At 38.5% G+C, this 12,532-nt stretch overlaps 1 protein-coding gene across 1 annotated transcript; it reads right to left on the bottom strand.

Annotated features, from left to right (window-relative positions):
• Positions 1–809: 809 nt before the first annotated feature.
• Positions 810–11,976, bottom strand: LOC122076568 (proteasome subunit alpha type-1-B-like). Its single transcript, XM_042641938.1, has 2 exons — positions 11,394–11,976; positions 810–1,621 (listed from the first exon to the last, which is right to left on the bottom strand). Exons 1-2 carry the CDS (start codon positions 11,742–11,744, stop codon positions 1,181–1,183), a joined length of 792 nt encoding a protein of 263 aa, XP_042497872.1. The 5' UTR covers positions 11,745–11,976; the 3' UTR covers positions 810–1,180.
• Between the last annotated feature and the right edge of the window lie 556 nt (positions 11,977–12,532).

The raw sequence follows: 12,532 nt of genomic DNA, 5'->3' as shown, positions 1-12,532 counted from the left end.
TACTTATTTTTAGCCCATTGTCTGGTTTCAAATATTATTTAATGCAGTTTTTTTTTTTTTTTTTGGTACATTTTTTTTTCCCAAAAAGTTAACAACCATTTAATGAAGAATTAAATGCACTTTTTATATGAAATGATAAGATTTACCCTTAAAAAAACAAACCGTTTTATACCAAGAGGGCAAAAAATGTAGATTTGCTTGCTGCCCATAGATGAGAGGAACTTTGGAACAAGAAAGGAGCTGTAACCACAAATTTGGATGTCGTACAGGTATCAAGAATTTAGCAATTCGATCTGGATCAGATGGAATTGCCATTATTTTTCATGACCTTTTTATGATCCGATTCGTCAGTCCGATTTGAATGATGTGCGTGACTCCGTTCTGTGATTAAAGCTGCCTTTTCACTTGGGGCGTTTCTATTATTTCTTTTGCAGGGAAGTGTTATAAATATAGGTAGCAAGTTACAATTTTTTTTTCTTTTTTTTATCAGGGTCTCCGGGTTAGCGTACGTGCATCCGTATTTTGGGCAAAATCAATCAAGAAACCTAGAAAATTGAATCGCTTTTGTTTGATTAAAAAAACTCCCCACTTTTGTTTGATTGAAAATTTTAGAATCTAAATGCTTTCACAACCAATCACAATTCCTTCGTAAATGAGGGGAAATGGGAGATCAGCTGATTCCAGACTCCAATGCAACTTCTCAAGCAGATGGAAGCACTTCAAGTAGCAGGCAGGATTAAGCTTTGTAACCTTATCATGCCAAGCACCAAACAAAATTCTTTGTACCTCTACCCCAGATGAAGCCAAAGTTCCAAACAACCATTGCTTCACAAAATAGTTTAGTCACATCAGATACATACTGCTAATGTGTCTATCCGTTCTACTCTGCGTGCCACACCAACGTGAAGTTGCTACTAACCAATAAGAATAAGCTGGAGTGACTTCATAAGGCAACGAACCCACAATAGTATTTCATTTTTTGTCACTGACAAATTCAAAATGCAGAATAGTGTTTCAAAGGATAGATAAAAAATTTTACCAAAGAAGATGAAGAGCAACGAAACGCAACAACAGAATCTGGAGCACTAATTGTCAATGACATCATCTCATTACCATTGTCTTTGGACTCCCTAAAGCATTTTTAGTGCGGAGGCGGCCACACTGCTACTTAATTGCATCATCAAATATCCATGGGGGCTGCTTCTGGGCTCCGGTCTTCCTGCATGGCTGTGCCCTGGTCAGCTACAGGCTCATCCTCCTTCACTTCCAACGATTCAATCAACTCTTGTATAGTTTTCTGATCCATTATGTGAAATGGCTCCCCTACTCCAAGCACAGCAACAGTGCAGATAGAGCCGGTAAGCTTCTCACCTTGTAATGTTTCCTTGATTGCAAACAGTGCATCCTTAATCAGATCTTCCCGAGATGAGTTCATGAAGGTCTCAAACTTACGCTCCAAATAAGTCTTTGCCGCCTGAGAGCGAGATCCAATGGCAAAAGCCTGATATTCAAAGTAGTTCCCACTTGGACAGTTGTAGTATAGGTGAGCCCCAGATTCATCCAACCCAGCAACCAGCAAACCCACACCATATGGCCGTTTCCAAGACCGCTGTGTGCAAACCTGCAAACAATAGAACATGATGCATACATACCACACAAGCTTCTTTGGTTAGAGAGAGAGAGAGAGAGAGAGATCCACTCTTTCACATTCAAAATTTAAGTCTTTTCATCGGACTCCCAAGAACTCTATCAAAGTTAATTGTTAATAGGGCAGACATGAACAGTAGTTCAAACCTAGGACTTGAAAGTTGAAATAAGTCAAATTGGCAATTCTCAATAGGATGCTTCTTTTCATTCCTTGAAAAAAGGTATCCTAACAAGCATTGCTGGAGAATTCATTATTAAATCCAATTATAATCAATAAATAAAGGGAAAGATGAGAAATGATGAAAAATGTATTTTGGAAACTGGGGGAAGATTAAAAGTCTGAAGGAGTCGTGAAGTTGTAAAATTCTCCATACATCACATATACCAATATGTTGTTTAATGAGAATCAAATACCAACATGTTTTATTGGAACATTGGAAAACAAAAATCACATGGGTCATGTAACACACATCCATGGCTATTGGTAGTATTCTTTCCATAAAGAGTAACATGTGCAACCTTTTCTGGTGGAAGTGTCAATACACTGACATGGATTCCACTGGCAGTGCTATATTTGACACTGATATAGCAATTATCTGGAATAATTGCACTACAATACAATGAGCAGCCACATCCAATCTCAACTAAAAAGAACAAAATTCTCTAAGAAAAAAAAATGGTCAACAACACTGAATACTTAATTCTCCAAATGTATCAACTAAGTATCACATTAGCCCTGTGTTGATTGTGTTGGGAAACGTGTCCACACTCCTTGCTATGTTTTGGTGTTAACAAACAAACATACATCTTTAACTTGGTTTGATAAAATGTGATTAGCTTGAAGAAAGTGTAATTAGCTTTAAGAAACACTTAGAAGGTCGAATCAAGACATCAAGGTTTGAACTCATGCAAACATGGCCCTGAAGCTTAAAGACATTCAAGACCAAAGAGTAGAAGGTTCAAGTGAAGAAGAAGACCACTAGGATAGATTGGTCCTTTTTAATGTAACTTGTAACTTCCACATATATATGTGCACTCATCACATGCATGTGCATTGCATCATACTAGAATGACCATAGAGCATACCTTGACCAAGTATGGAGAGTCTCTAAGTGGTGAGGAACATATTAGGAAAAAATGTCTAGTGAAATTCTGTGAAAACCACATTAACCTGACTTAAAGGTATTTTGGGTAATCTTAAAGTCGGTATCAGGAGATGAAACCTTCATAGAAGTTGTAGGAAATTGAGTCGCGATTCTAACGCAACTAATCTCAAATCAATCCGAGGTCGGATCGATAAGTTATGGTTAAAACACTGACAACTGGTCAGTATGACAGCATTCTGTCGAAACAGAGTCTGTCATGTTGGCGGTCGACCGGCTGGAAGCCCCGGTCGACCGGAACTGTCCGAGACCATAGCCGGTCTACAGGCAGAAAGTCCCGGTCGACCGGTGCCTCCCTGGAAAAACTCCAACGGCTATATTTTGCCTCAACGGCTCTTGGCGGTCGACCGGCTAGTCCCAGAATACGTCCGTTAGAGCCTGATTTCTTGCCTAAAATGCTTCACTAAATTCACCTATAAATACCCAAACCGCTCTTAATTAAATAAGCATAAAGAAAGAGCTTTAAGAGCATTATTGCAAGCAATCAAGACTTATTAAGATTAGTATATTCTACTTGAGTTGTTCGATTACACCAATCCCAACAAAAGGCTCAAATCTCAATCAAAGTCCTCCACTCTCTCCTGTGCAAGTCAAAGCCATAAGAGAGGATTTTGCAAAAGGTGCATCATTCATCTCTCATTCTCATCATTTGCACCACACTTGAGGTATTCCTCCTATTCCACTATTTCCTATTTATTTCTGTTTTTACAATTCTAGACTGTACTTAAGATTGTAAGGATTCTCTTATCCTAAAAAGAAGAAGGTGTCTCTCTACCTCCAAAAGAGATTGTAAAGGCGTCTCTCTGCCTGTAAAGGGGATTTGTAAGGATACTCTTATCCGTGAAAAAGATTGTAAAGGTTTTCTTCCCTGCCTACTGTACTGAAAGGGAGAACTAGGGGAATACCTTACAAGAGGATTCTTGTAGGGAGTAGACTAGACTCGGATTAAGTCGAACTATTATAAATCTTGTGTTATGTGGTTGTACTTGTTTTATTTATTCCGCATTGTTTTAACTTGCAGTCACACTTGTGGCCTATATATCAAAAAGAGTTAAATTCCACTAGTATAACCTATTCACCCCCCTCTAGGTTATTTCAGATTGCAATCCTTAGTTTTATCCTAGACAACTCCCTTCAGGCCTACTAAAATAATTATCATCATTATTAAAAAAATGGTTAATCTACATGCAACTAAGTACAGTTAAAAAAGAGTTATAACCATCTTTGTATGCCCCTCATGGTATGAGTCGTATGACGTGGACCAGATAACGGAGTAGCTTCCCCATTTGTACGAAGGTACGAAAAGTCTGGATCAGCACAACATGTGTCCAAGGCAAAATGGAAGGAAGGCCATCCATTATCTTTTTTTCAAACTTTTTCCCAATATCGGATCTACATGTTGCTACCACTGCAGCCAGGATTCATCTACCATCCCCCCGCCCAAAACACCACCACCAGAAGGAATAAAAAAAATCTCTTGCTTGACCTCTGGTGTCCTGTTCATTGTCATCCTCAATCTCCATCATTGCTGAGTCTACTCCTTCATCCTCCTTTTGTTCTGAAAATGCCATCCATTACTGGAATCTCTGTTCCATAGCCTGGAGGAGGTTTAGTTGGAAACCATGGGAAGAGCCGCTAAAAGTACTGCTATGTAAATCTCTGCTTCCATGGTTGGAATCTCTGGGATTTCTCCTCTTCTTCAATGATTGGTGGGATCTCAGCATCTTTCAAAATACCCAAAAATAAAAAATAAAAAATAACACAAACCAATAATAAACTTCAAAGAAACAACTCAGAAACTTTTGCAACTGAACAATAGTGGATTTCTAAGACAGTGATCAGAACTTGCAATGGCCAAACTCATAAAGGCACTTCCAGCGTTGGGGCAACCAACACTCACAGCAGGAGTAATCAACTCAGGGCAGCAATAGGAGTGGTGACAGGAACTTGCAACGGTGATAAAAGCACCCATATTTCTCTTTCTTAACTGGTGAATATTCCAGCATCTGCACTTGCAGTGTTCCACCCAAATGTGCAGAGAGAGTTAGGAGGAAGTTACTGTTCTACACACTTATCAAATTATTTTAAACCAAAAAAAATAGATAACAGATGAAACTCCTTCCATTTTTCCTTGGAACACATGGCATCTTATTAGCATAGGTGCAGCTGATGCGGATTCATTATGAAGGGAAATTTCATCATTAAAAAGATGGTTATACACTCAATGTAACTAACCATGGTTACATAAGCATGACCCTTAAAAAAACGAAAGGAGAGAAGCCTCCTAAATTCTAATACCAGAATTTTACAAATAGGAAATGAAGAAACGAAAATACCATACAGTTTCCATCTTAGGAAACCATATAAGCTGCAATATAGATGGGGCCATATTAAGGGAGCCAGTGTTCATTTTTTTGGTCACAGTCCGCTACTATTTTTAGACGGATAGCTAAATCCCTGTTTACATGCTTTCTGTCAATCCTTTTTTTTGCCCAAACCACAAAAATATCACTTTTTAGAAACTAGATCAACTGATTGACATTAACTCTTTTAAGCCATTACATTGTACCACTATCGTAGAGGCATTAATAGGCTTGGGCCAATACTTCTGACATAGCTTATATCCCTTTTATTTATCAAAAATGACAGAAGCTAATGTGAAGTATACATACATCAATCCAAGATGTAGATTGGAAAACGACCAAGAAGGGCGTCTACACAATGATTAGGGCAAACCAAATGGAGAAAGTAATAGACTTTTAAAACCAATAAAATAGCAGAAAATATCTCTAAAAACTAAAACCTCACCTAAATGTCCTCTATAGAACAAAATAATGCAACTTGACTCCTTAATTTAGACAATCTTAGTATTTAACACTTTCAAGTATTCAGTAAGTTCATAATACCATTTCCTAGACTCAGGGAAATCATGTACTTCTGTTCATGGAATTCCTAAAGTTTCTCATACGTTTGACTGGAATAAACATGCCTATTTTTTCAGTTCCTCTGACTTACAAGAACCTACCATCTAAAAATATTATTGATAAGTTATACTCCCCATCCATTATGACTAAAAAAGAAAAAGAAAAGGTGTAAAACAAGTTAGGCTTTCCATTTAATTGACAAATCCAAAATACGCAATAATCAATTAGTTTGACAAACCCAAATAGGCAATAAAATGTGATTACCTCCCCCCCCCCTCCCTCCCCCAAAAAGGTACAATGACCATAAAATAAAAGCAAGAAAAATAGATGGGAAGTTGAAAAAAAAAAAAAAAGGATCCCTATGTGTTGGAAACTTTGCACAAGCACAGTGTGTGTGCGTGTGTGTATGAGAGAGATTTAAGAAATCCCTAACATTCCTGATGTTTGATGCTCCAGATATCGTCCCTTTACAAAGAGGCAATATGAAACCCATAAGTACTGCTTCCCAACATTAGAAAAAGAAAAGGGCTTCCAAAAGCATCACATTGGACCAATATCGAAATATTCTAGAGTCAGGGCCATACATAATCTCCCAAATTTGGCTGATACTAAGGGGATATTATCGCCATGGATTCCAAGTGAGCTTTCTCAGGGTCATAAAAGAAAGTCCATCAAACTGAACTGTTTCATAGGCATGTCTCTTAATAAATGGAACAAAGTGGACAGATGTACACAAAATGGCTTCCCCTGGAAAAGCGTCAATAAATGGACAAGACTTCATAGTGTTAGCAGATCCTGACAGCCCAATTTAGAATTCACAAAAACATAGTTACCAAGGTGCACACAACCCAGAACACAAGGGAAAGATACATGGAAAACGGCAATTTACATGGAATATATTAGTCGCCTAGGCTGTTACAAGGTGACATGGCAGCTGGCCATCACTTGGGCTCGCCTTGGTGCCCTGACAACCATACACAAACGTTAATTGTATCCCTATAATGATTTGAACAACAGCTCATGCATCATCTAAACCTAGAGAACCTCTAGAAATTTTTACTCTTGGCATTTTTGTCTTCCAACTCAGCCTTGTTTTTTCTCACTGCCTTGTCCATCTGTGCTTTCTGCCTAACTTTTACCATTCAGTCTATTCAAACTAAACTCTCGTAATACAGGAGCACAAAGAGACCCTTATTATTGGGGTCATCTCAGAACTTCAAACATATTACAACATCAGTAATCTCTAAAATTTTAAAATTCAAACACAACAACCACTTCTACAAGGTTTTATTGTTGTCAGATAAACCATAATAAAAGGGCCCTCTAGAAGAACTTTATGTCAAGGCTTTTAGTGAGTACACACACAACCTTGTAAAAACAAACAAGGAGTTGTAAACTAAGGTCGGACTGTAAGAGCGCTCTTCTTGGGAAAAAAAAAAAAGATATCCTTTTCCCACTTGTGTGCAGGTTGATGGAGAAACACAACGATAACCAAGTATGCACAAAATAATCATACATAGAAACAAATCAAGCCGACAGAAAAATAACACATCAATTTTAACGTGAAAAAACTCTTCTCAAGGTGAAGGGGATAAACCATAGAACCTTGTTTAGATAAAACTTCCACTATGATAAATAATTTGATTACAAATCTTCTCTCTCGCTAGTGCTAGAGGTCAACAAAAATCAAGAATAATAAATCTTCTTGGATAACAAAAAAACTTAGTAAATAAGATGGATTAGCAAGAATATTATGCTCTCACCTCAATATCCAATGTAACAAATGCAGGAAAAGCCTTAGTACCTTCCCCTCTTCTCTTGACTCATAGAACACCGTCACACTATAACTCAAGTCCAAGGAACACAAGAGAGAACATTTTCTACTCTTATTTCTTTTCTCTCTTCTCTTACTCATGGAATCGATCAAGAGAAAAGGGCTTTCGTACGGATGCAAAAGGAGATCTGCTACACACTCCTCCTACTACTATATATATATATATATATAAAGATAAAGCATAAGAATTGTGAGAGAGTGGAAGATGTTTCCACTTCTCACAGACTTAAGTATGTGGATGTGGATAATTAGGAGACTCCCTCCTTGGGGGGAGGAAAAACCCAACAAACTCCCCCTCCGAGCCACAAGGAATCTGCCAAACTTACCATATTAACATTTGTATCCCTACAACATAGGTTTTCCACTATGACATACATTAAACTTCTCACGTGGTAGGAGTTCCCACCGTATCTTGCCAATCCAACAACGTGGTTCCTTTGCTGTTGCAAATGGCTGACTCGTTTTATTCTTCAACACACCCAATCCCAGTGTGTGTATCATTTCATGTGCACTATTGTGCATGCACCACTCCATAGACACCACAATCTATGCAATTTTGTGCACTCTCTGTGTGCCAGTCTATGTAACATTAGCCCCTCAAATAAACAACTCTTGATCGCTGCTGAAGGAATCCAACTTCGCACTAGTTACTTCATCATGTAGCTACTCCACTTACATGGCTTCTTCGCCCATCAAATATCTCAATCTAAGCTCACATCAACCGTGTCTTTTTCATTTGTCTCTCTCTCTCTTTCTATCTTTTTTAGCTTTCTACATTCTTTTTTCATACACCCTCCTTTTTGCAGTAGTAGAATACATAGTTATCAAGGTGACACCAAGGCATCCAATCGCCTTCGACACATTGGTTTTTTTTTTTACTTCACCTTTGGTTTTATGTGACAAGTGTTTCTTGTTGACGTGAGCCTAACGAATTTCTTCTTGTCTCTTTATTGAAGAAACTTCCTGTCACTTGACTCACCGTGAGCACTTTATCTAGTGCAAAATTACAAAGAAACACCACTAGTGTCTCCCAAAAGTTGAGTAATGAGTAAAAGGGCTTATAACTCATTGTTAAACACCATCTTTATGGAGGAGAGCCAATTCGCAGTACTTTATGCCTCATTTAAATGATTTGCAACTTAGCTTCCTTTATACTTTAGGTTAACAAGCTTTCTAATCAAGAAAGCTTTGTTGTCGATAGTCTTCCTTTCATATAGCACTTCAAATTTCTTCCACAGAAAATATACCTATGTTTCTCTGGATACATGATGGAAAATTGTATTATTCATAAATTGTTTGATAAAGCCAAGGACTTCCGATCCAAGGTCTTTCATTTTACATCGAACATTTTTTATGGTTACGCTATATCACCCTCTATGTGTGTGTATAGATCCTTGTAGCATAGCACATCTTTCATCTTTGATTTCCAAATCATGCAGTTACTTCCGTTCAAGCTTAATACCCTTGTCGTGTTTCCCTCCATCGTTTACACACTATTTCGATAACCTCGCTCTAAAAGCACATGTTGGGACATGGTAAAATTCAACCTTAAAAGCTAACCATTAAGGAGAGGGTTTTTAAGTCATTATGATCCTTCACATTGGGCCATTCACATTCAATGTGAGATCGTTGCTTTTGCATGGAACTCCAACAATAGTTTGTTAGGTTTTTCCTCCTCTTGACGAGGAAATCTCCTAATTACCCACATCCACACCCACACACACACACACTTAAGTCGATGAGAAGTGTAGAAGTCTTCCAATCTCTCATAGTTCTTACCATTTATATTTATAAATATTATATATATGTTGGGGAGTAAAAAAAGATGTCTTTTGCATCCGTACAAGATCTCTTTTCTCTTGATCAATTCCGTGTGTGAGAGTGGAAAGAAAATAAAGAAGAGCAGAGAAGGTGTTCTCTTGTGCCACTCGTATGTGGGTTGGGACGTAATGGCACTCTCTCCATCAAAGGAATAACGGATGGTACTATGGTTTTTCTTGTATTTGTTACATTAAATATTGATGTGAGAATATTGTATTCTTGTTGATCTATTTTGTTGGTAAGTTGTTTTGTTATCCAATAAGGGTTATCATTCTTGATGTATGTTAACCTCTATCAATCGCTAGAGAGAAGATTTGTAATCCTATTATATATTAGTGGAAACTTTTATCTAAACTAAGTCCCGAGGTTTTTTCCTTTCACCTTGAAAAGAGTTTTCCACGTTAAAATTGATGTGTTCTTTTCAGTTGAATTGAGAATATCCCTTGAGGAAGATCTTAGTGTCCACGTGTAATCCTGCTCTTGCATGGAGAAGGAAATTGTTGAGGTTCCACATGAAAGCAACAATTTCACATCGGATGTGAGTAACCCGATATGAAGGCTTATAAGGACTTAAGCATCCTCTCTTTAATGGGTCGCTTTTTAAGTGTGAGTTAGTGTTCTACCGAGTCCCAACAATACTTTCCCAAGGCAACCTCCCAATGGCAATCTATTTAACATATTTCACTAAAATCAGCCCGAACCTTGTACAGCTGTGCTAAGTGCCATATACCAAGAAAGAATCAGCATGGTTAGAACCCTTAGCTTAAGGTGGTACCAACAAGACTGGTTTTGGCTGATATTAGAACTTGGAAATAATCCACTTCACATTTCCACAAATAATACAAGACTGCAGCAGCAGCAAGGCCACCACCAAACGTCTCAAATCCAGGAAGGTAAAAACCCAGTGCTCATTAAACACGATTTATTCAATCATCCCAAAGGATCAGATACACTAATCAGAGTTCGCCGAGCAAGTAAAAAAAAAAGGAGGCAATATAAAAGCTCAAAGGACAGAAGTAGGTAGAGACCCAAATATATATTACAAGCTAAAAATGTGAAAGAACGGTGTCAACTAGGAAGAAGAAGTTTAAAGCAAATGCAGCACCACAAACTGGATGGGGTTTAGAGAAAAAACACCTCAATAGCTCGACTAAGAAGAACTGGATAGATGAGCAGGAGAGAATTCTTATTAAATTAAGAAATCAGACTTTGAAAACAATGTGGAAAGATTTTATATTTATAGCCCCAACTTCTGAACTAACTGTTTTATAAATGTCACATAAAATTAGCTTCTAAAGTTCCTAAAGATAATATACCATGTGACAGAAGCTATAGTTATAAGTAGTAATAACATCTCTGAAAGAATATGCTTAGTTTACTGGCAGCTGGTTGTACGGCAATAGAACCACTGGGAGATCACATCGCTAAATAACAACTGCTTGATTGGAACTTAAAGTAGCAAAGAACTACTAGGTTACACCATGAAACAAAACACCAGAAAAGAAACAGAGATAAAACCATCATCCAAAATGGCGCAGAGGAACCAGTAGTTTGGAAATATTTTTCAGCCCCGAGCACCTAATAATCCAACTAAATGACGTCCCTGCCACGTAGCTCTTGAACTCAATCTGAATCCAAATCCAAATCCATCACACGACCTTTCAGCGTTCCAGAAAAGATCTTACGACCACTAACCAGTCACCACAGAGCAGATGCAATATACCATCATCACATAATCACATGAGCAAAAGAGGAAGATTTGAAAACCATAAACACTAAAGCCCTCAAAATTCAATTCTTCGGTCAGAATCATCCATCCAATTACCGATTAAAACACGATCAAAAACCATTTTGTCTCCATACGTATTTTCAGTTTCAGAAGCAAACCCTAAGCCCCCTGCTATAATCGAACGAACCAGAGACAGTAAAAATAGAACAACTAGAACTAGTTTAGAGTAAGGGAGAGAAAGAGAAACAAGAAGAAAATCTAGGGTTGATTTGCACCTGGGCCTTGTCGGCAAGTTGAACGACCAATCTTCCCACGGGAAGAGGAGACTCGTAAGCGAAGCTGTAATTGATGCATTCGGATCGAAGATACCTGGAAAGGACTCTTCCGTCGGCGGTGAGGCCGGCGATAGCAACACCGATATGATCATCGACCTTGAAGATCTTCTTCTGGTGAGAGGAGAGCTCCGAATTGGCCTTGTTAACGCTAGCCAACACCACGTGGGTTTTCGATCGGAGACCAATGGCGGCGGACCCTTGCTTCACGGCCTCCATTGCGTATTCCACCTGAAAGAGCCGCCCCGCGGGGCTCCATGTAGTGACGTCTGTGTCGTACTGGTTTCTAAACATCTTCCTAACCCAACACTCAAATACCTTCCGAGGCCTCCTCTCTTTCAATCTTATGTACTTCGAATCCCGTCCCCTTCCCCTCGTTCTCTTCTTCTTCTCCTTCAAGTAATGAGGTGTGCTGCTAGTATGGGGTAAGTATATACTCTCTCTCTCTCTCTCTCTCTCTCTCTCTCTCTCATATAAAGTATTATATCGACTCGGAGAGCTTTCTTTCTCCCCAAGGTTACCAATAAAGAGGAGAGAGTGACTTTATAGTTGCAGATCAAAAAAGCCGTGGGGAGAGAGAGACAAAAATGAATTAAAATGGGTTCGAATCGGAGCAAGGGCTCCGCTGTTTTATAAAATGGAATTCGGAATCGGATTGATCTAATCGGCCTATTCGGAATCTAATCGGATCCGGATGGACCGGAATTTTCCTTCATTAGTTTTGAGATATCGCGCAATAGTGGGGGTAATTTTGACCATTTAGAAATAAGGGTAAAATATAGCGGCCGTACGGAAGGTGAATGAACACTTCCCCTAATCGTATTGTTAAATCAAATTTTTATATACATTTCCAAAGATCTGCCCAATCGGAATCTAATCGGATCCTACTCTTCTCTTCTGTGGTAAATCTGAGAAACTATAAATAATGTGGTCGTTAATCAGTCCATTTCCAATTTACCACTCAGACCATTCCTCCATGATGAAGATATGTATTTTCATCGTCTGACCAATGGCTTACAAGTGAGTTTGTCTATGCATACATGGTTGGTGCTTGGTCCCTTTTACGCCTAATCGGTAGATAT

The sequence above is a fragment of the Macadamia integrifolia genome, chromosome 4 (assembly GCF_013358625.1).
Source record: "Macadamia integrifolia cultivar HAES 741 chromosome 4, SCU_Mint_v3, whole genome shotgun sequence".
Classification (NCBI taxonomy): Eukaryota; Viridiplantae; Streptophyta; class Magnoliopsida; order Proteales; family Proteaceae; genus Macadamia; species Macadamia integrifolia.
Note: the sequence above shows the minus strand (reverse complement) of the source record. Positions and strands in the feature narration are given on the sequence as shown.

Coding starts and splice junctions, on each gene's coding strand:
- LOC122076568 (XM_042641938.1), bottom strand. CDS start 11,744: ATGTTTAGAAACCAGTACGACACAGACGTCACTACATGGAGCCCCGCG. Junction 1,622..11,393: donor AACTTGCCGACAAGGCCCAG/GTGCAAATCAAC, acceptor TATTGTTTGCAG/GTTTGCACACAGCGGTCTTG.